Source organism: Argiope bruennichi, chromosome X2, assembly GCF_947563725.1.
Source record: "Argiope bruennichi chromosome X2, qqArgBrue1.1, whole genome shotgun sequence".
Lineage (NCBI taxonomy): Eukaryota > Metazoa > Arthropoda > Arachnida > Araneae > Araneidae > Argiope > Argiope bruennichi.
Genome location: NC_079163.1, coordinates 40,098,140 through 40,120,148, shown reverse-complemented (window position 1 = coordinate 40,120,148; position 22,009 = coordinate 40,098,140). Strand labels below are relative to the sequence as shown.

General features: G+C 27.0%; 1 protein-coding gene across 1 annotated transcript in view; it reads left to right on the top strand.

The window, feature by feature from the left end:
* Window positions 1–763: 763 nt before the first annotated feature.
* LOC129959989 (tetratricopeptide repeat protein 38-like) overlaps window positions 764–22,009 on the top strand; it is a 29,203-nt gene continuing 7,957 nt past the window's right edge. The window contains exons 1-12 of the mRNA XM_056072953.1: window positions 764–984; window positions 3,448–3,525; window positions 4,372–4,453; window positions 7,901–8,078; window positions 8,268–8,441; window positions 9,621–9,696; window positions 10,996–11,115; window positions 12,440–12,499; window positions 14,107–14,224; window positions 14,423–14,588; window positions 18,879–19,035; window positions 20,625–20,698. Coding sequence (XP_055928928.1) covers window positions 958–984; window positions 3,448–3,525; window positions 4,372–4,453; window positions 7,901–8,078; window positions 8,268–8,441; window positions 9,621–9,696; window positions 10,996–11,115; window positions 12,440–12,499; window positions 14,107–14,224; window positions 14,423–14,588; window positions 18,879–19,035; window positions 20,625–20,698 — 1,310 coding nt within the window. The 5' untranslated portion in view covers window positions 764–957. The remainder of the gene's footprint in view (window positions 985–3,447; window positions 3,526–4,371; window positions 4,454–7,900; window positions 8,079–8,267; window positions 8,442–9,620; window positions 9,697–10,995; window positions 11,116–12,439; window positions 12,500–14,106; window positions 14,225–14,422; window positions 14,589–18,878; window positions 19,036–20,624; window positions 20,699–22,009) is intronic.

Sequence of the window (22,009 nt, the reverse complement as noted above, 5' to 3'; positions counted from 1 at the left end):
AAGAAAAGTTTGCTAGGACTGTTGATTTATGAATCAATCAGCCAACAAAAACAAATGAGAAACATTTGAAATTCGAAAATATGAAATAAATCCTAAATAATATCTGAAATTGAACAGAAATTGGATTTAAAATAGAATACGTTCGAGTGCGATGTCTTAGTAAATCAAAATAAATAAAATAAAGACGTTTTTGTACCAGAAAAAAAATCCCGTTTCCCCTAAGCAATTGTCTACTTTGGCTATTTGATTATCTGGCTTTGTTTATGTTCTTATTAATTACTTCTCGTTCAGCCGTTGTGGTTTAGTGGCTGAGTCTCGGCTCTCATCTTCCTCCGGTCCCGGAGTTCAAGTCCCAACCAGATAGCATACTTACCGTATATGTGGGTCTAGCTTACATTGAAATTTCCATAATAAGTCAAACATTCTTTTTCTCCTGCGGTATAAATAATAATGAGGAGTGGCATGCTGCCTTAGGTGTCGTCTTTATCATCTGAAGACAATTCAAAATGGCGCAGTCCAATTCCAAGCAACCCATTTGAAAATTCGAATTCTTTAACGCTTTGCTTATATTTTTACCTAAATATAGAAAACAAAATCTGATTCTACTTAAGAGTATTCGTGTCGTAACAGCCAATAAACGTTTCTGTCATTTTGTTACGCATCAGATAATAATAATTTTATTATGATCTTTAGTACGCAAGCCAATTGAGAAATCAAAACTATATTTTTAGGTCAATAGTGTTTGGCATCAGATTTTGCCGTGGGCGTAGAGCTCTGGTTGTGTCTCTACGAAATGTCTGTTTAGTCAGATCTCTCCTCGGCTCGTGATGTTTTCTTATTGCTGACGGTTGAAGTGTGGCAGTGGAACTGCCGTTCCTGTTATTTTTCATTTTAATTTATCTGTTACGTACAAATCAGCTTCATTTATGTTGTGCTACATTAAAATATGACGATAAAATGAGGCAGTTCTGGCGAGGTGTTTCTGTAAGAACATTTCTATTTTTGAAATCTCGTTGCTTACCTAGCTGTCACTGTGCTAACATAGTTTGTAGATCACTTATAATATTTTGATAAATAAACTCGTATATTTTAATTAATGTTTGCTATTAATAACAATATTAAATTATAAGCTTCAAAACAATTTGTTTAAGTAATTCAGAGTGATTTATTTTTTAATTACTTTTAGATGGTAGAAGCATACAGATATATATAAATACATATATAGTTTTCTCGACAATATTGTACATTTTTGCACTGAACGTCTGTAAGTTACCGAAAGTCATTCATGCTTACCTTTCTCTTATTCATAGTGAAATAGTATTAGTATAAATTTTAAAATTAAAATCTTATAAACAGTTTTAAAACGTTGCTTTTTTTTTCTTTTTTTTTTTTGCAAATTTCTTTTCTTGCAATGTCATAAACTTGCAATGCTTTTCTATGATTGGAAATCAAATATATCAGGTTGCTGCTTCCTTAGCAATTTTGAGGTTGTATTCCATACCCTAAATTGTTGCCTTAGCAATGAAACATATGTATCATTTACTCAAAGCTATATCTTATGATTACCACTTCTAATTATTAATAAACAGTTTATAAAAATCCTGACTTGACAATTTTTCTTTCTAGTATATTCATTTTACAGCATTTAAAAATTGAAGTTTTAAGAATTTTTGTATAATGATTTACATTTTTAAAAAAACTTAAATGCTAATTTTTAATGGAGATGTATTAATTTTTTTATTTTATTGTGTTTATTTAACTAGATTTTTTTTCTTCAATTTATTAATTTAATTGCTCCTAGGTAAAAGGATAATTGTTTTGCCTGCTTTCAAGTAATTGTTTAATCTAGTACATTATTTTGTATATATGTATAATTAAACATTAAATAATGTTTTCTATTAGGGGAGAATTGGGATGAATGGGACAGCTGGATTTATGTTTACAGGAAAGATTAAAATCTATTTCTAGTTTTCCTATTAGATAGAGCAGCTATAGTTTTTTGCTTGATCTTAATTGTTATACCAGCTATAATATTATTTGTATTTAAAACAGAAAACCTGATTTTTATACCTCAGAAGTAAATACAAATTCTCATTTTTCAGTTTTGTTATTTTTAAACTAAAAATACATTAAATGTAAAGTAAATTCAAAGATACAGTGTTTACAAACTAACAGTCAAATTAAGCTAAAATGTAGCAAAGTTTGTGTGATATGCATTTTAAAAGAAAATTCTGCAGTTGGTGGAGTGGGGGCATACTCAGTAACATATCAGTGCATTTTCTAAGTAGCTAAATATGTTAATGATTAATGTGTTTTTTTCTTAATGTTTAGTAAAATTGTTGGATGTTACAATGTGTTTGTAAGTTGATGATTTTATTTTTATTTAAATATGTACATTAATATACATTGTTATATATACTATATAAATATTTTAAATAACATAAAGCAATGTACAACAATAAAAAAAGCTAAGCTTCTATTAATCAAAACAAAAAGCATAAAGTGAAATTCCATTCTTTTTCAAAAATTTACTTAAGAGGACCAGTGTATCTAAACGTGTATCTTTTCTTAATTATATTATATAATGTATGAATACATGTCTCAGATCATTCTGTATCGTTTCATATAAAAAATTTTTTCTACCTAAAATGATCTTTGCATTTTAATTTCTATAGTAAATATAATAAAGTAATAAGTAATATAATAAATACTAAGCAATGATCAAAATAAAGTTAAATTATGATTAATTTATTAAAGCCTCTGTCACTCTAAATTAAAAGAAGAATTACTAATGATATATTTTTTATATGAATATGGAAAAGGAAAGCACCTAGAAAGAGAAAAAATATATTAAATAACATACTGCAATTAGTGGGAATGGTTGTAAAAAAAGTTTTCAAAATGTAGTAGTACAAATGAAAATTTCAAAATCGGCTCTTGTTTGATATGTCTAAAACCACAAATCATTGAATGAGAAGGATGTGAATAGGAAGGATTTATTTTAATTTTCTAAAACTTTGTCCCATTCTTCCCTTAAATATGTCCTATACCATCCTCATATAAGGGAGGTGTAGGATAAAATCTCTTGTTTGTATTTTGCTGTATTGTATATGTGTTTGCTGTGAAATCTATCCTAGCTCTTCCCTATGAGCCTTTGTGTTTGAAATCATTGTGAAAGTATTTTAAAAAAATTGAAAATCTTTAATAATTTTGGGATTTTCAATAATATTTTGGCTTGATATTTTTTTACCAATAGGGCTTTTAAATATTAATTAAAAGGTGTGTTCATTAAAGTATTTTATTTTTCTTAATCATTTCAAAGTTATCAAATCTAATTATATATTTACATATGTAATTATTGTTAAATGTCTCGCCTTTTCATTTTAAACATATATTTGTAATACAAGTTTAAATTTAAGCTTGTAATAAGCTTATATTTTAATATAGGAATGGCAGAAAGAAGGTCTTCATTTATCATCTGCTAGTGATCAAGCTTGTAAACTGTATGATGCAGCAATATCACAGGTAGCAAAACAATCATTGAAATGTTTACTTCATTTTCATAATATTATAGATAAGATAGTGTAACAAGGATAGTAAAATTATAAAAGTAACAAATTATTTTGTAAGAAATTAATGCATGCAATACTTAAATATCTTAAATTTTTTGTTCTGTATCAATATGTTTCAAGCCTTTATTTGTGTATAAAAATTTGATTACTTTATTTAGTGTAAGAAATACTTTTGAATTTCTAAAATGTAATATGTTAAAGTATATGCTAAAATATTAATTTAAATGGAATGATTTAATCTTATTTTCATTCACATAGTATTTTTAAGCGTTCCTTTAGAAAATTGGGGATTTTCTCTATTACAGTTATAAATTTATGGCCAAATCTGGCCTTTGTACATGAAATCCCAAACATACCCAGTTATAAATAGGAAAAGAATTGTGTATTTGGAAACTTTCAAGTAATATGAGCTGTATTTGCCCTTTAATTTTGGTCATGTAAAGAATGTATCTTTTATTTGGGGTGGGGTTTCTTCTTAATCTTCATTTTATTTCATTAATGAAAGATACTTGTCTTAAAATGTGATAAAATTAATTCTCTGATATCTAAGATTGATTTTGGTGTTTCATAAACCTTTTATATTATCAATCTGTTATAAGTCTGAATGTTTTAGTGAATAGAGTCAGTATTTTTTGAGGGATGCTTTTCATTTCTAATCTATTTTCTTAATCCAATTTATAGTATAGGTATTGTAGATTAATGTAATGCTTTTTTATAGCTTTTTGTTTTAAACTGATTAATGATTATTTATTTCTGTTAAGTATTATCAATCTTAATTTTATTGCATTCTTCTTCCTAGTATGTAGGTTGGTATGAAGAACCTTCTCTTGGAGGTATATCCAAGACAATTCAAGAGATGATATCAATTGATCCGAATTTTGGTAAATAGCGCAATAATTATATCTTGTAATACAAATAAAGAAATAAGTTTTTGTTTTATCAGGCTTGCAATATGCAATTAATATAAGTTATTGTCAAACGAAAATATTCTGCTTCCTTGATTATTATGCAGCATTCCTTTTAAAATTTATTTCTGAGTTTTTATATATATTTCTGAGTTTATTACTTATTATGAAGTTCAGATGCAAAATCTTTGTTTACAAAAACATTCAGTAAATAATGACAAGAAATAATCATAAAAGCATTGAAAAAATTAAAAAAGCTTTAACATCAATGATTTTTTATCTAATTTTTAAAATTTGCTCAGTACCATTTAAGATTTGTTCAGTTTTGCAATATCTTGAACAATTAATTTCTGTTAAAAATGTATCTTTTATAAAAAATGCTTGCACAAAAGTCAAGATGCCTGAAAAATGTATTTTAAGAAGATTTCATGGATTTTAGAATTAAGTCAGATGACACATTCACATCTTTATAATGAAGATGAATATGTGTTTCTATGTTAATGCTCTGCAGGCTGGACCATTTTATTTACTGTGTCCACCATGAGGACATTTCCAGACAAATGTCTATGTTTACGATGGCATTATAAACACATTTCTGTAGGGAAGATCCATGTCGAATATGAGGAATGGGCAGAAGTCTGGGTTTTTTTTCTTGGCTTCAATTTGAAGCGATTAAAAAAAAAAAAAAAAAACTGTTTCTCGTATATCTTTTGTTGCACTCAGTAGCATGTGTCTTTACATTCGCATAGCTTACTTTTATATTTTATTAACCTTTTCTTTGATTAATATTAACTGCATTTCTGTATTTAATAATTTTTTCTTGTCCCTTAAATTCTGACATCCTTTTAAAATGCCTTTTCAATTTAAGAAAGGAGACTTTAAAATCACAAGCACGTAAAATTGTGCATAATGTTGTGGAGTTTTATTCCGAAGAAGATGAAGCAAAATCTTTGACATATATTTTAGGAATTACTTTTGACATATATTTTAGGAAGTACTTTATTTCCATCGTAATTATTGAATAATTTTCTTAAATCTATAGATATAATTCAGTTATCTCATATCACAATCATTATCAAGATAAAAAGATGAGAAAAAAACATTGTTTTAAACTTTTGCTGTTAATGTTAAATAAGAATTATGAGAATTTGAATTTATACATTAAAACAAAAGGAATTACCTTGAAATTAAGAATAGCAATTCTATTGCACTATATGAAAATATTTAAAGATTAGAGCGATTTAATTTTTTTTCTGGAATTCAATGGGCATATGCTATTGTTAAGAAGTAATTCTAGTAAATATTTACTGCAAAATATTATTTAACAATATAATATGAAGAAAATATTACGTTATAGGAAGCACATTACACTTTTTTTAATGAGATAAAGAAAAAAAAAAAAAAAAGACATTTGTTCAGACTTATTTTCTCATCTTCCTGTTTCATAACTTTTCTTCTTAGATATGATTCCAAGAATGTAAAAATTTACGCACATTAATGCGAGTTAGAAGAATTCAAATATTTAATGAGATTTCTTCTACTCGGGTGCACTAATTGTGATAATAAAATGGTGACTGATGGGTATTTTCAAATAACATTGATGGGCTGTGAACAGAAATTTGAAGAAGAAATTAAAGGACATTGGGAATGAAGAGTTTTCAACCCCAAAATGATAAAATGAATGCAGGAATTTATGGATCCTTTGTTATGCTGCTCATGACTACTGATATACATTGAAAAGAAAAGCGCATTTATCACCCTGTTGTTTGAAGTCACAGTTTGTGAGAAAAAGTTTTCTTTGAAATAAGTAATTTCTTTTTCAAGCTGGGGAAAATAAATAAATGATCATCTGGAATACTACCTTAAAGCAAACTTCTGCAGCTTTTTTCAAATTTTTTTTGTAGAATAATCTGTAGCGATGTTGGGATTATTTATTCAGGTTTTTCTTTAAGTCCGGGACCTTTGGCATGCGCCTGAATGAACACTTGAATTGTTTTCAAATTCAGAATACTTTTACATATAAATTTTGCAAAATTATGTTGCAGAAAGCTTATGCATATTGAAAATAAGTTTCAAATCAAAGTTAGATTTTTAAAAAATCTAAAAATTGATAGTATGGTAATTATTAATTTTATTTTTCAGAAAGTATCATCTACTTTAGAGAAATTAAATATAAATTTGAAAAAGTTTCAAGCATATTTAACAATGAATATTTTACTTTGTTAGAATGTAAACAACTTTTTATAAAAATTATGAAATAATTGATTAATTATACTATGATTTTTATGTTAAATTAGATTGCCTCTCATTTGTTCTGAAGAATTTGATATTAATTACATAAATTTGAAATAAAATTAAGGCGATTAATTTTTTGTCATGCATGATTCTACTTTAGATTTTTAATTTTTTTTCTTGTGCAATCGTTAGACATAGAAGTAATTATTCAGCTTTTCTATTTGATTTGCATTTTTCTTTTTTTATATATGACAGGAATATCAGATATTTTCAATATTCTGAGTATTCAAATGATTTTCAGCTTAGTAAATTATTTTTTGAACTTGTTTCCAAATATTAAAAGTATTAATACCAAATATTGCCAATTTGGCACTAAATGTGTCAATGTTAGAAACTTAAATGAATTCCTATTTCAAAATGAACTCTTCCTACAGTAACATGTTTCTTTAGTGACCGTCGTAAACATAGACGTTTGTCTGGAAGTGTTCTCATGGTGGACACATAGTAGAGCTACCAAACTTGCCATGTATATATTTTGAAGGGTACGAATGTGTATCTCAGAGGAATTTTTTTGAAATTTGTATTAGAATTTTAATTTAAACATTTTTTTTTCTTTTCATTTTTCTGCAATAGCTTCTGAAATTATTGTGGCATAAATATGATTTTTTTTGTCATTTTTAACTTCATAAGATTATCTTTTTAATGATATAAAATTTTTTGCCATATAAATTTTTTTTGTTTAATTAATTTAAAAAATATTGTTAATGTATTTTCCATCAAGAATACAGTTGTGTAAGAATTCTTAATGAATATTAATTATATAATGAATGATAATATAAAAACATAAGCATTCTGGACAAACATAAACTATATTATACAAAAAATATTTAATTAAAAATTTTAGTGGCTATTAATTTTGTAGACCAAAGGCAGCTAGAATTAAATTAATGTATTGTTTCCAATAGAAAATTAGAACATTTATTGCTATGTATTGTTAGTTTATTTTTCAAAGTGAAGCTTTAAAAATCAACTTTATGTAAGTAATTATATGTGTATTTGAATTCAAAATCCTGAAAGAAGTGCAAAAAATTTACTTAATGTTTTGATTTCTTTATCTACTTTTTAATGTAGTTATTTGAAATTAATATGTTCATGACGTTCTATGCTCCTCATTTTTCTTTATTTCAGTGATGGGAAGGGCTCTTTCTGTTGGGTTAGATTTAATGGGAACTGGAAGGAGTGTATTGCTAGATGAAGACTTTCAGAAAGACATGAAAAATTTAGAAGCTATGGCTGAAAATCAAGTAAACCTTTTAACACCTAGAGAAAAAGATCATGTCAAGGCACTTTTGACTTGGGCATCAGGGTGAGTTAAATTTTTAATTTTGAGGCATGATATTTTTAACTTTTTGTTGTAGAAATGAAAAGATACTTTGTTTATCATTTAATCTTATTTTTAAATCTGCATTTTATACTGTATTCATGTTTAAAAAATGAACAACTACTAAATTAAAGAACAATTTTTGTACATGTTTTATAATATTTTTCTTTTCAGGAATTGGGTTGAAGCAACTAATATATGGGAAGATATTCTACAAAGCTATCCCACTGATATTTTAGCTCTTAAATTAGCTCATGATACTTTTTTTTATCTTGGTTATCAAAAGGAGATGAAAGACTCGGTTGAAAAAGTTCTTCCACACTGGTCACCTGACATCCCTTTATATGGGTAAGTTTTATGCACTTTAATGAAGGTTAGTTATCAAAATTTTTGTAATTGCTGCTATTAACAAGATTAAAAAAAATTTAGATGGGTCAGCCTTGCAAGTGGTAGTTAATTTTTTTTTCTTTTTCTTAAATGTAATTATTTGGAGTTTTTTTTTAAAACATGGTTCTCCATCTTGCATTGTAGAAAAGGGGAATGAAAATAAAATATCCCAGCAACAGATTTGAAAAGTTTTAGTTTGTAATGTTTCTTTATTTTGTTCAGCATTGCATCGTTCAGATTTCATTTGTTTGCTTTAAATCAATTTTATGTTAGATCAGTCCTTGATTTATTTGATTAATTGTATGTTAGATATGTACATACTCTTGACTGTGGTCAGATTCTTAGTGTGGAAGTGTAATTTTTGATAGAAATAATTAATAGAAAATCTTTCAATGACACTTTTGTTTATTTTAACAATATAATGGAAAAACATCTAAACTATGTAAATGACAAAAAATAATTATTAAAGTGATAATTTGTGCTCCTTAATGGTATGTTGTAGTTTTAGCTGGAAAATCTGTAATAAATTTATTGAATATCTGCTGTGAATTTAATCTTTTAAATGTCTTTCTCCTAAAACTTCAAATAGCACATTAATATTTTTTCATAATTAAAATTATTAGACATCACTGAACATTAAAATTTTAACTTTAAATTAAATATTTTACTTATAACACTTTTATCAAATATTTGTAAATTTTCTAATGAAAGTGCAATTTTATTTTGATTTCTTTTACTTGTTTTTTCTTTATTAAAAAAAAATGATTTCTCAATAAAGGCATCCTTTCTTATTCCATAAATATGATATACTCTTTGTTTGGAAGTGAATTTTTTCTTTTTTATCATGAATATGTTCTAATGACATTTTGCTGCCAATATCATCTAAATGTATATTGTTTTTTGATCCTAAGTATGAAATTATGGAATATTTATTTGATGATGGTTGAAGTATGAAATTATGAAATATTTATTTGATAATGGTTGATGTTAAACTTGAATGCAATTAATCTTCGAAATCATGAAGTGTTTGAATTTTATGAAGAATTTGCTGCAATCCCAATGTCTGTTTTATTTATTATTGCATTAATTTCTTAAAATTGTATGTAGAAATTTATATTGCAATTTTATTGTTGGTTTCAGCCATTTGTTTGGAATGTACGCATTTGGACTTGTAGAAATAGAATCTTATAAAAAAGCTGAAAGTAATGCTAAAAAGGTAACTTTTTATTTGGTTATTATTTAATATTGAAGAGCATGCTTAATGATACCTTAAATTCATTTTTGTTATCAAAATTCTGTTGTGTCATGAACACTTTAAACATTATTAGAACTATTGGTCATTGCATGTTTGTTAAAACCGTTAATATGAAATTTAATGTTGCCTGAAACAACAAAAACACTGATAATAGTGATTTTATTTTGATTTTCGTCTTTCTTTCCTCCTTTTTGTTTGAAGTGTCTTTTGACATAATTTTATTTTAAAGTACTGTTTTGAAATATGTCTATTGAAGTTATTTTGTGTAAGTGTATTAAATACTATAGTCTATTAATAACCAGACACTATTAATTATGGAGACAGTTGCTGGTTCTGAGGTTTATATATAGTAAAAATGTATCATTGATTTTGAAAATTAGTTGTTTGTATTGTTTTAAAATTAAATTGATTCTGCACTATCATTTATTCATAAATGCAACAGACGTGAAAGGACACAAATTCATTGGCATATTAGTGAAATGTATATAGAAAATGCTATGACCACCGTTTTCACTACAGTACGCAATAAGCAGTTTCATTGTCGTATTGAACCTAAGAAGTTTTTGTTATATCACTGAGAAGAACTTGATTACCCTTTGTTATAGCCCTGACCTAGCACCCAACGATTAGGATTTTCCCTTGCTCTTTAAGAGGCACCATGGTTTTAGAGCTGTGACAATGAGGATGCTTTTAAAATGACTGTGCTGGAATGGCAAACCAAGTGGCAGTTTTCTCCGAAGATAGAATTCAAAAACTGGTCCAGGATATGATAATGCAGGTGGAATTTATGTTGAGACGTAAATAGAGGTCTAGCCTTTCATATTAAAAATTGCCTTAAGTTTTTTTAATACAAACTGGAAGTTCAAAAATATACCTTGTAATTCAGTTAATTCTTTGATTTTAATTATAATGATATCGAACAATGGTAAATTTTCATCTTGCAAATACTTGAAAATCAGGTGGGTTTTCTTTTTTTAATCAAGACAGTAATGATTTTTATTTATATAGAATTTTTAAAATCTGTTAATGAGATACCGTTTGACAGATATGTACAAAAATGTTTAAAATGCTAGATTTTATATGTTTTGTAAGCATTAAAATTCGCTTGTGAATGCTAAGGATTTTTTTATAAACTTGCTTGTCAAGATTCAACTTGAACAGAAAATATTCCGATTCCTCTAGAATTTGTGTTATATTTAGCTTGAGATTTAAAGTAAATATAATGAAATAAGTTGTATATATTTGCATATATTTTTTCAGGGTTTAGAAATAAATGCGAAAGATGCATGGTCCACACATGCTTTGGCACATGTTTTTGAAATGGAAGGACGTGTTGATGAAGGAGTTACATTTTTAAGAAACACTGTTGAAGATTGGAAGGTAATAATTTGTAACTTATTTTTCCTAAATGAGCACAAGAAATAAAGTTTATCTTATACTATGTTTCTGTTAAAAATATAATTTTGATTTTATATTTTTGTGAAAGGAATGGTGGGTTTCTATTTTTATTTTCCTTCTTTCTTAGTCTAATTATGTAAGATCTGAAATACAAAGGGAACACATTTGTTTCGCTTATGCATATCCGTCCACATTGCTACTTATCTTTGCCAAGACAGCCTCAAAACAAAACTTCTATCTTTCACCTCTTTGAAAATAAGCATATTTTGTTTCCCTGAGAACTTAACACTTAAAGCGCTTTACAGTGAGCTAATGATGTATTTATTTCAGATCAATTATGCTGTGCAGGTAGTCAAACATGGTTATAAAGAATGAATTTATATAAAAGCATTTCAAAGAATATTTTAAAAATATTTTATTTAACTATAACATTAATATAAGTTGTTGCAGAGTTGATAATTTTCCAAATTATAAATATGTGTTCATTTTTTTTGTCTTTCAACTAGAGTAATTTTCTTCCTAAAATGAATGTTCTGGAAAACATTAAAGCAGATGAAGAGATGTGCTTTAATATATTTCCTCTTTAAAAATGCTCTTTTTAATGGCTTATATCATTCTTCGTAAAGGCTGTAATAATAAATGGAACAAAAGTTAACATTTAAGTTTATAAAATGTTGATTTTAAAAACTTTGGTACCATATTTAAATTTTTGTGGATATTGATGCTGCATTTCTTTTACACATTTTGAAATATTTGATGTGAAATACTGATTACTAGGTTTTTCACATTTTTTTGTACATTTGAGATGAAATAAAGCAGAAAAGATTCATTACCTCTGATCAGCTGTTTGTACAGGGATAAGTAAATTTGTACATGGTAAGCAATAACCTTTATAAAGTGAATTTTCATTGTGATTGGGACTTGCATGGCCACATCTAGAGATCATAAATGCTTCCTTCTGTAATTCATTAAAAATGAAAACCTATTTTTTTTGATTAATATATAATCTTATTTAAGGTTTTATAAAGAATAGCTGACAATTTATCGAATCCTGTCATTAAATGTTAAATAAATTTGACATTAACATATTTTGGAATGAATTTGATTAGTGGGAAGATGCTAATTAATCCTGTGATACAGAATTATTAAAATTGCTTTCAATGTTGGGAAGCAATTTTATTCATTCGGTATCACAGGATCAGTTGTATCAATACTTTCAATCTTTCTTTTAGGTTATTTCATAATTAATAACATCTATCTATTCCCAATTAAAAATTATTTTAAAAATTTTGTTTCTTTTTTGTAGGTTTGTGGGTTGCTAGCTTGTCATAACTTTTGGCATTGGGCATTATATCATATAGAAAAGGTAGACATTTGTAATATTTTTTTATTGAAAAGTTATGTATATGACTTTTATTTTGTATATCTTCATATTAATTTTGTACGTTTATTACACATTGTAGAAAGTCAAGTTATGCTTTAGATATAGTAATTTCCGGAAATAATATAACTGGGACTGAACAAAATCTTATGTTAGAGTTGCATAGCCAGGGTCTATCCGTGGATATAAATATAAGAGCATTTTAATTAATTAGATGGAAGAATTAGAATATAACTCTGACAATTCAATTATTTTTTTTCCTTGGGCGACATTTCTTTATAAGAAATATATAATATAATTTCATATATATATAATTTCATATTTTGACCTGCAGCTAGGATGTATAACACATTAGGGCCTGTTGACTGAAAAAGTTGTAATCCTTTTGCTATTGAGTCGTATCCTACCAACAAACCTATATTTTTCACTTGTGTTTTTTGGCGAGTCTGATTCTGGAGTACCAACTTCTTTAGCTGGGATTTTCTTACATGCTTCTGTCGATTCATTAACTGTCAGCTTTTCGTCACATTAGTCCGAAATCTTGTTATCGCCTGTCTAATCTTATTAGACAAGATTGACTTTTCTAATTATAAGAGCAGCCTTATCTCTTTTTGCTTTATTTTTGAAAAAGAATTTATCATTTCAGATTTATTTTAAATATCCATTTTTATGATTCAAAATTATAAAAATGATCAGTGGTTAAAAAAGTAACAATTTTGTATTGAAACTCGAATATTTATCATGTATAAAGAAGTATTTAGTATTAATACTAGTTATCAGTGGATGTTATTTGAAAGTAAATTTATCTTTCACTAATTTTTGATTACTTGGAGTATTTGTATCAAAAATAAGTCATGATTGGCATTGTTGTTCTTTGAAAATTTCATGAAATTTTATGTAGCCAAGTGATGCAGTGATAAGTCATTTACATTACATCCTTTTGCATTAATGTAATTTGAAACTTGTGTGTATTCATATTATTTAGAATTCAATTATCTTGGTTTAATAAATTTTCTTGTTTTATTTGTATAAATGATAAAAAATTTAGAAAGATTTTCGTAATTTGAGTTGGGGTGTATGTTGAAAATTAAATTTCTCTATCTAGAAAATCTGATAAAACAGTGAACTTTTATTTGTGGCATATAAAACATGTTTAACAGAATTAATTTTATTAAGGTTGTTGGCAAGGTGTAAAGTAAGGTTTTTGTTTTTTAATTTCAAAATCATTAATCATAACAATTTATAGGTTAGTATTTTTTTGATTAAAGATTACCATATTGACAAAATATCTGTGATGAAAAATTCCTGAAAATAAATTCTTAAATTAATTCATTTGCACTTAAATTGTTTGTTCCCCAAAGACTAGTTATTCAAAATGGTAGGTAAAATATGAAGTAAACTCATGCTATTATAATGTATTATTTAGGTTAATTATTATTTTGGATTTTATAAGCAAAAAAAAAAAAAAAAAAGGTACTGAATATTTTTTTTTCATAATTGCTTTTGTATTAAACTTATATAATCACTTATTGGAAATTTTAAGCAATTCTATTGTGTTCAGATCTAATATGTATTCCTTTCCTATTTTTCAGGGAGAAAGTGAAGCAGCACTGGATATTTTTGACTCACAGGTCAGTGAAAGAATAAAATCTGGTGCCATGCTTGACATTGTGGATTCAACTTCATTGCTCTATCGCTTAGAATTAGCAGGTACTTCCAATTTAAACAAGTTTAATTTTTTGTTGAAAAGAATTTCTTATGTATAGGGTTATAAAATTTAAAATTTTGTGCACAACATAATATTGTATATATTTTTCTGTCCATATTGTTGATATTTTTAATTAAAGAAATGAAATTTTGAATTTTGATTGGGAATAAAATATTAATGCTTTTTCTCTTATATTTTAGGGGTAAATGTTGGTGACAGGTGGAAAGATGTTTTTGATTTATGTCGTCCACATTTTGATGATCATATTTTGGCATTTAATGACATTCACTTGTTGTTATCCAGTGTAGGTTCAAAAAATAAAGATGCCACAAACTATTTAATGTCATCTCTTCAAGAATTTATGAGGTTAGTTGTTTATGTACATTTGAAGTTACATTCTTCTAAATTGTGTGTGCAATATTTCTATTAATAATAATTGAAGTTTGCTTATTAAATTAATTTAGAAGTCTTGTTTGGATGGCTTTAAAATTCTTTCGAAATCTTTCTTTTGATTTCTGTAATTTCATTGTATTACATGCAAAGCAGGAATGTAAATCTGAGAAATTCTTTTAGATTGAAATACATATTTATTGGATGGAAGTATTAATATTTGTCAAAGTGAATGTTTTACTCTTTTAACAGAAATATTTGTAGCAAAAAAATCAGAGAATTTTCTGACTTTTGGCGGGAAATATTGGTAGTTTTATCGAACTATCAGAAATCTTATTTCACTTTTAACATATATTTGGCTCATTTTGTTACGATTATCAGTTTAATAAAAATTTTACATAATTCTATGAGGTTTGTATTTTCAAAAATTTAATTAGTGTTATTTTTAAAACTTACTTTAACTAATGTCAATGAAGCGATTAATTGCTGTGGAATGAGATGTTTTTAAAGTTGTATTTCAGTAATCTAATCTGATTACTGTGATTCCTTCATATTTTCTATTATTAAATCCTTTATGGGCAATAGTTAAAAAAAAAAGCTGTTTTTATTTATTGGCGGAATTTTATGTACTTAATCATCCCAATAACTTTTTACAAATGTGCACAGTGAAATATTTTAATATTTAATTTTATTTAAGCACTCTTATTTTATACTGTCATGTTTGTCATAGTTTTCAGGCAGTATGCTCAGTCCATAAATCAAATTTTATAAAAAATTTTTAAAAACTTATTTGTATTCTGCATTTTTATATATCATGTATATTTTTCCATTTTCCTAATGAATTATTATAATTAAGAATGCTTTATTTGCATTCTTCCCTCTTGACTGATAATTTCTGATAAGTTGGACCAATGCCCATCTGAAATCCAAACTATTTTATCTTGTCCAAACTTTTTCTTTTTTACATATCTTACAATCTGCATACATATCTTACATCTGTCTTACATATCTGCACAGAATTAAAAAAGTTTTTGAACATACAGAAATATATTACATTTTGACTAGAAGGCGTTATATGTGATATAACTTCTTAAATTTTGTCTCTGAAATTCTTTGAAAGTACTGTATAAAGCTGATATTTTTAATTTCATAAAATATGCTAATGAAACACCACACATTTGAAATGATCTCATTAAATATTGTCAATAACGAAATAACCATAAAAGGTCAAGAAAAGTATGAATTTAAAATTATGGAATGTTTTATTTCTATACGTTTAATTAAAACCGTTTATTAGTAATTTTATTATTTGTTTTGCAAGCAAAATAATGAAACTTTTTTTACAGAACCTTTCGAAAAGCTTGACATATTTAGCTTTTACAGGAACAAGAAAATTTCTACAAATTAAAAAGAAAATACTAGATTTATTTTTGTAAGATTTTAATAAGCAGAAGAATCTTGCAAAATCTCTGATTTCGCAGAAGTTTTAATATCTAATTTTTTCAAACATTACATTCTTCTAAAAAGTGTATTTTATGAATATTTTCGATATCATTTGTGATTTGTTTGGTTTGCTGATGTTTTTGTAGTACTAGAAAATGATTGTCTAGATTGTGCCATGTAAGGTTGTTTGAAAAACTGGTAAAATGCAGTTTTGAAGAATAAGTGTTATTTTAGTAGAAATTAATTAAAAAAAATTCTAGTTTTTTTATCTTCGTTATATTCACGAAAATTTTTTCATAAAGTTATAAGAATGGAATGCATTATTTTGCTTTCTAAGCTCTTTTAAATAAGCTTCAATTGCATGTATTTCATTCATAAATGAAATTGGTTTATTAATACAGTGGATGCATTGTAGTAAGTCAGTTTTGGGTCCGTCTTTCTAGTCAATTTAACCGCTTAGCATTGGCGCTAATTCATTCCTATTCATTTCAATTTCAGAAAATTATTGAAACGCAGGTATTCGATAATGTCGATTCTGAATTTCTAATCCATTGATCATTCTTTTCGGAGCTTAAATAAAAATGTTGCATTTTTTGTCTAATGTCAGATTTAATTGTGCCACAAAAAGTTATTATGTCTGAGACTGCAGGGGTGTTTGTGCTCCGGGGAAACCCCGGAATTCCGGGGATTTTGAACTTCGATCCCCGGAATTTCCGGGGATCGTCGTTCAAAAGGAAGTAGGAATAATAATGAATTATTTATTTTGATCTGGGTAATTTTGTTTGCTTTTAAAGCAGAAAACGCAAGGTCAGTGTGTGTGGTGAAAACTTTTCCTTTCTTTCTCCAAAGGCAGTGATAATGCGTGAAAAGGGGGAAAAAACTTCTTTTCTTCTTTTTTGTTCTTTCCTTATTGCGAGTTATGACTCATTCCCCCGGTTCTCGGACATTCTCTTCTGAATTCTTTTCGGCAAGTAGGCGCGGCAGAAAAAAAAGGGGGAGACTTCGTTCGACCAGATGTGCGATAACGTGACTCTGGGTTCAAAGGTCTTCTCTCCTGGCGTGGCGCCAATAAGTAGAGAAGGGGGATTTTTCGCCGTATTAGCTATTTGTCATTGATCGCTTCGCAACTTTTTTTTCTCCGCTGTGTAAAATTTTCGTTTCATTTATTGATGCACGTGTAAATTTTTCGTTTCGCTTATTGAAATATTTTTTTATTTATGTACGCAAGAGAATTTCATTTAGAAATTTCAGCATATGAAACAGAAATTACCCCTTAAAAATTCATATCTAATTAGTTTTACAGCATTAGATCCAGAGCTAAGAGGTAAAACCAGTACAATATTAGCTTTTGAAAAATTATCATCTTTTATGTCCCATATTTTTAGTGATAATGAAAAGTCAAAAGTAGAAGCTGAAATAAGGTTATACCAGAGTGATATTGATATTACCAAAGAAATGCTCTACACATCTGATGAAAGTGGAAATCAAGTCAAGTGTACAATTGATAAATATTGGTCTAAAGTTTTTAATTTAAAAGATGATTTCACAAATGATTATAAGTATCCTACATTGGCTAAATTGGTCAAAGCCTGCCTTAGCTGCTTCCATGGCCCATTAGTAGAAAGTGCATTCAACTTAATGGATACACTTGTCACTGACTATAGAACCTCTCTTAAGATTGATTCCCTAGATGCAGTGCAGACTATTAAATATGATTTAATGGCTTCTAAAGAAACCTCATGTGAAAAATATGGCTCAAAAAATCCAATGACTGATCCAATTCACAAAGATCTCTTACTGAATATGAACAGAAGTTGGAAAACATATCAAGAGGACTTAAAAACATGTATTTCAGATGAGTCACCTATAAAAGTCTCTGAAAAACCTTCTACATTAGCAGAAAAGCAAACTGCTTCTACCTCTGCATGTGCAGTTCTCGAGGAAATTTCTTCAACTGTAAATGAGGAAAATAAAAGTCAACCTTCCTGCAATTATGAAGTTCACCACAAAAGAAAGACAAGCCCACAAACATCAGAAAATAAAAAAAAAAGCAGCAGAAATTAGATAATTTTTTTAAAAGAATTAATTCAGGTAATTTAAAATATTTGCATAAAATGTAGTAGTTTATATGTTTGAAAATTTATGGTTATTAATTTTTCAAAAAAAGTAATTCATTGAACTTTTATAATTAGGTCATTCAATACTTCATAATTGTAATTTTTCATTTCTTCCCCCCCCCCCGTTCTCGAAACTCCAAAATGCCGGTAGTAAGTCCGTAAAAGTTTCAGGGGATTTTTTGGGATCCCACAAACACCCCTGGAGACTTGATCTTGGCGAGAGGAGATTGTTGCATGAAACAAATATTCAAAAGTTATACATTTTTGTTGGTAAAATACATGAATCTTCTCAGCAACAAATGGAAAATGAAGTTTATATTTGTATCTGTGAATAGTTTTTGTTTTGATTTATTACTTTAAAATTGAATAAGTTGATTTTATAGTTACATATAAAGCAGATTAATGAAATTGTTTTTTGTTTAAAGTTGCTTGGGTGTTTAAATGTAATTTTTGAAACTAAAATACCTATTTATGTATCATTTGTCTGTACTTGACCGTATGTGTAGAGTAATGTTTATCTATTCTTCAAAATCCAACATATTAAATTTTTGTTTGCATTTTCTAAACTAATTTTGCTTTAGGTTTTTATTTTAGCTGTTAACCTACAAATTAACTACCCATATATTGAAAAAGATTTGTATTTTGGGCTGTTTTTTGTTGCATTTTGAGAAACAACTTTGCAGTACATCTTATATCCATTTTTTAGAACTGGGTCTGGGACCAACCACACAATTACAAAAGATGTAGGATATTCTTTATGTGAAGCTATAGTTGCATATGATGAAGGCAGAGTTGAAGATTGCTGTGACATCTTATATCCCTTACGTTACAATATTGTTCAAATTGGAGGCAGCAATGCTCAGGTACTTTATTCATGGAAGATAAATTTTATATTTACATTTTTTTTATTAATTGTTATTTTAACTTTCAATATAAAAAGTTTCACTGACCGTAATTTCAGACATACACATTTCCGCGGAAACGTGAATTTCAATATTTTCTGAATCGAATTTTATCATTCTGGATTAATTTTCTTTTATGTAATAATTCTAAAATATTTTATGTATCTCAAACACTTTCTCTATAAATTGGTTTTTTTGGCAAATTAATCATATTATACTTATCTGCGTTGATGTTTGATAGAATTCATTATAAGTTTAGTTTTTTTTCCTTTCAAGCCTGTGTCGTGTCTGAATGGGGAGGGGGGATTGGACATTTTTGATCGGCGTACCACTTTAAGTAGATATTGTGAATGACTAGTGAAATTCTAGGATTTAAGTGAACAAATAGATCTTATGATGAACAAATGTAATGAATAACAAATAATGCTACAATTTAACCAAGTGTTGGAAAAAATAGTTTAAATACACTAAAGAAAATATTTTGCTTATTGAATATAGTTTCATTCAGAAGAATATTTCTTTGTCACAGTTTCTTTTTAAATTTGTTTTTTCAATGATTGGATAAACTACAAAATGTGTGTTGGTTAAATTTCAGATATTAGTAAATGAATCTCTTAAGACTAAAATAAAATAATGATTAGTATATCGTTAGAGAAATCAAATCTAAAGAATATTCTTTAGGGCATGGGGACTCGGGCATAAATTTTGTTTAGTTGTAAATGGTATTTTTTACATTTCTATCTGAAGCACTGAATTGTTGAGTGCATTTACTACATATTCTGTGTGCTTGTAGAAGGTTATGCAATACTGTTTTTTTATTTAATTTCATATCTTTTTATAAATTTTTTTCTAAGTCTATATGATTATTATTAGACTATTAGATTATTATTAGAATATATTAACTGATTAAATATCATGTAAAATACATTAATAGTAAAAACATTGTTAATGCATAATAGTGAAAACATTGTAAACGAACAAGTGTTTTTTTAATTATAAATCAATATAAAATTAAAAATAGCATGCATCTCGTATTATTACATGATGCATTTTGAATTGCAGCAATTAAAACCATTTTATTGGATGAGTGTATATTCTGATATTATCTAAAATTTTTATTGTTATTGATTAGTTTCACTTTTATTCTAGCTTCAATCATTAATGACAATATCTTTTTTAAAAGAATTTTTTAATTGCACATTTGCGAGAGAAAGATATATATTTTAATTTGTTGCCTGAATTAAATATTTAAGAAAGAGATGGAGGAAAATTATTTTTTAATAATATTTGAATGCAAGAAATAATTCTAAGGTAAGATCTGTTAATGGTTATTATAAGTCATCGTGGAATAAAATCGGTATTTGTTTTATCTAAAATTCTTAAAAATAGGTGTTTTTTTTAATGATATTTGTTTGTGTTTTAAAGTAATTTGGAACATCTGTTTCAATGTATTAGGTAGTTTTATTAAATTTTAGGACTTTTAGAGTAAAATATTTTAATATGAAGATTTTAGATCTGATGAATTCTGAATGCGTTTTAAATTTTTTCAGAGGGATATGTTTAATTTACTATTAATAGCTGCTGCTATGAAGTCAACTTGTAAGCACCACCAAAGTGTATTACGGTAAGAATAATTGTTTAAACTGTTCTGAAGAAAATGGTTGGTGTTCCATTTGAAAATTATGTAGCCTTATTTGATTTAATCTGTTATACTTTTTTTTTTTTTTTTGATATTCATCAGGAAACAATGTGATTTTTTTTTTTGTGGTTATAGAACTACTTGTAACATTCTCCAGCCATTAAAATTTGCGGGGAAAGGCCTATTAAGGTTGCTAGAAAAGAAAGAAGCCTTGAGCTGTGAATTAATTCGAAATTTGATCTTGTTCCACAATATTTAAAGTATCAATATTAATCCCTACACGATCTCATCAATAATTTTTTGGATCGCATAAGAAACAGTTATGTATGTTGGATATTTTGATCATATTCATTGCTAATTATGATATATTTTTTAACTGATAACTGAAGAAGCTATTATGTTTTCTGACATTTTCCTTGTCTATTCATTAAGAGTGCTTTTTTTCTAATTTTAAGCACTTGGTTTAAATTAAGAACATTCCAAAATTCCGAAAATTATTGATAAAAAATTAAGTCGAAATCACACTAGTTAAGTGTATGTTATTATAAACTGTGAGTGCACTCTAACTAGTAAAGTGCGTTCGACGTATATGCATGTCAATCTAAATTTTCTGTTTGCTCGGTCGATGTGTAATATTTTATCCATGAAAAATGAAATCTTATTTGGTTTATCATATTTTTTTTTGCAAAACTTATTATGCAGCGATTTGTATTGCGTTCGATGTGTATATGCATCATCACTTAATTTTAAAAAGGAAGATTTGAAGGATTTTAAAACATAAATTTTGCAATTAGGAGGTTAAACTCTCGGCTTATTGATTTTAAACCTTCACTTTAGAAAATGTTACCATTATATCGATACGCTTGTTTTATTTACTTACATCGCTGATAGAACACAAATGCTTTTGCATCATCATCTTATTAGTCCAATTAAATGAAAAATTTACATGAATAGCATTAATCAGTTTGCTTTCAAATACATGCATTTAGAACATATCCTAATTTTTATAATGAGAATGACATTGATTAATTTATAAATTTTATAGGAAGCAGGACATAATTAAAGCCAAATGTTTACATTCTACAGGCAAACATTCGCTCTTTTGGGTTCTAATATTTTCTTTTAATCATGAATTTTGTTGTCTTTTAACTCGTGTATGATCTACATATTATCCTCGTAATATATTTTTGACTTTTAATAAAATTCATTAATTTTGGAACATCTAAAGGAAACCTTATTTCCAAAATATCTTTATAATGGCGAAATAAAAATAACAAATCACCATGCACTTATTCT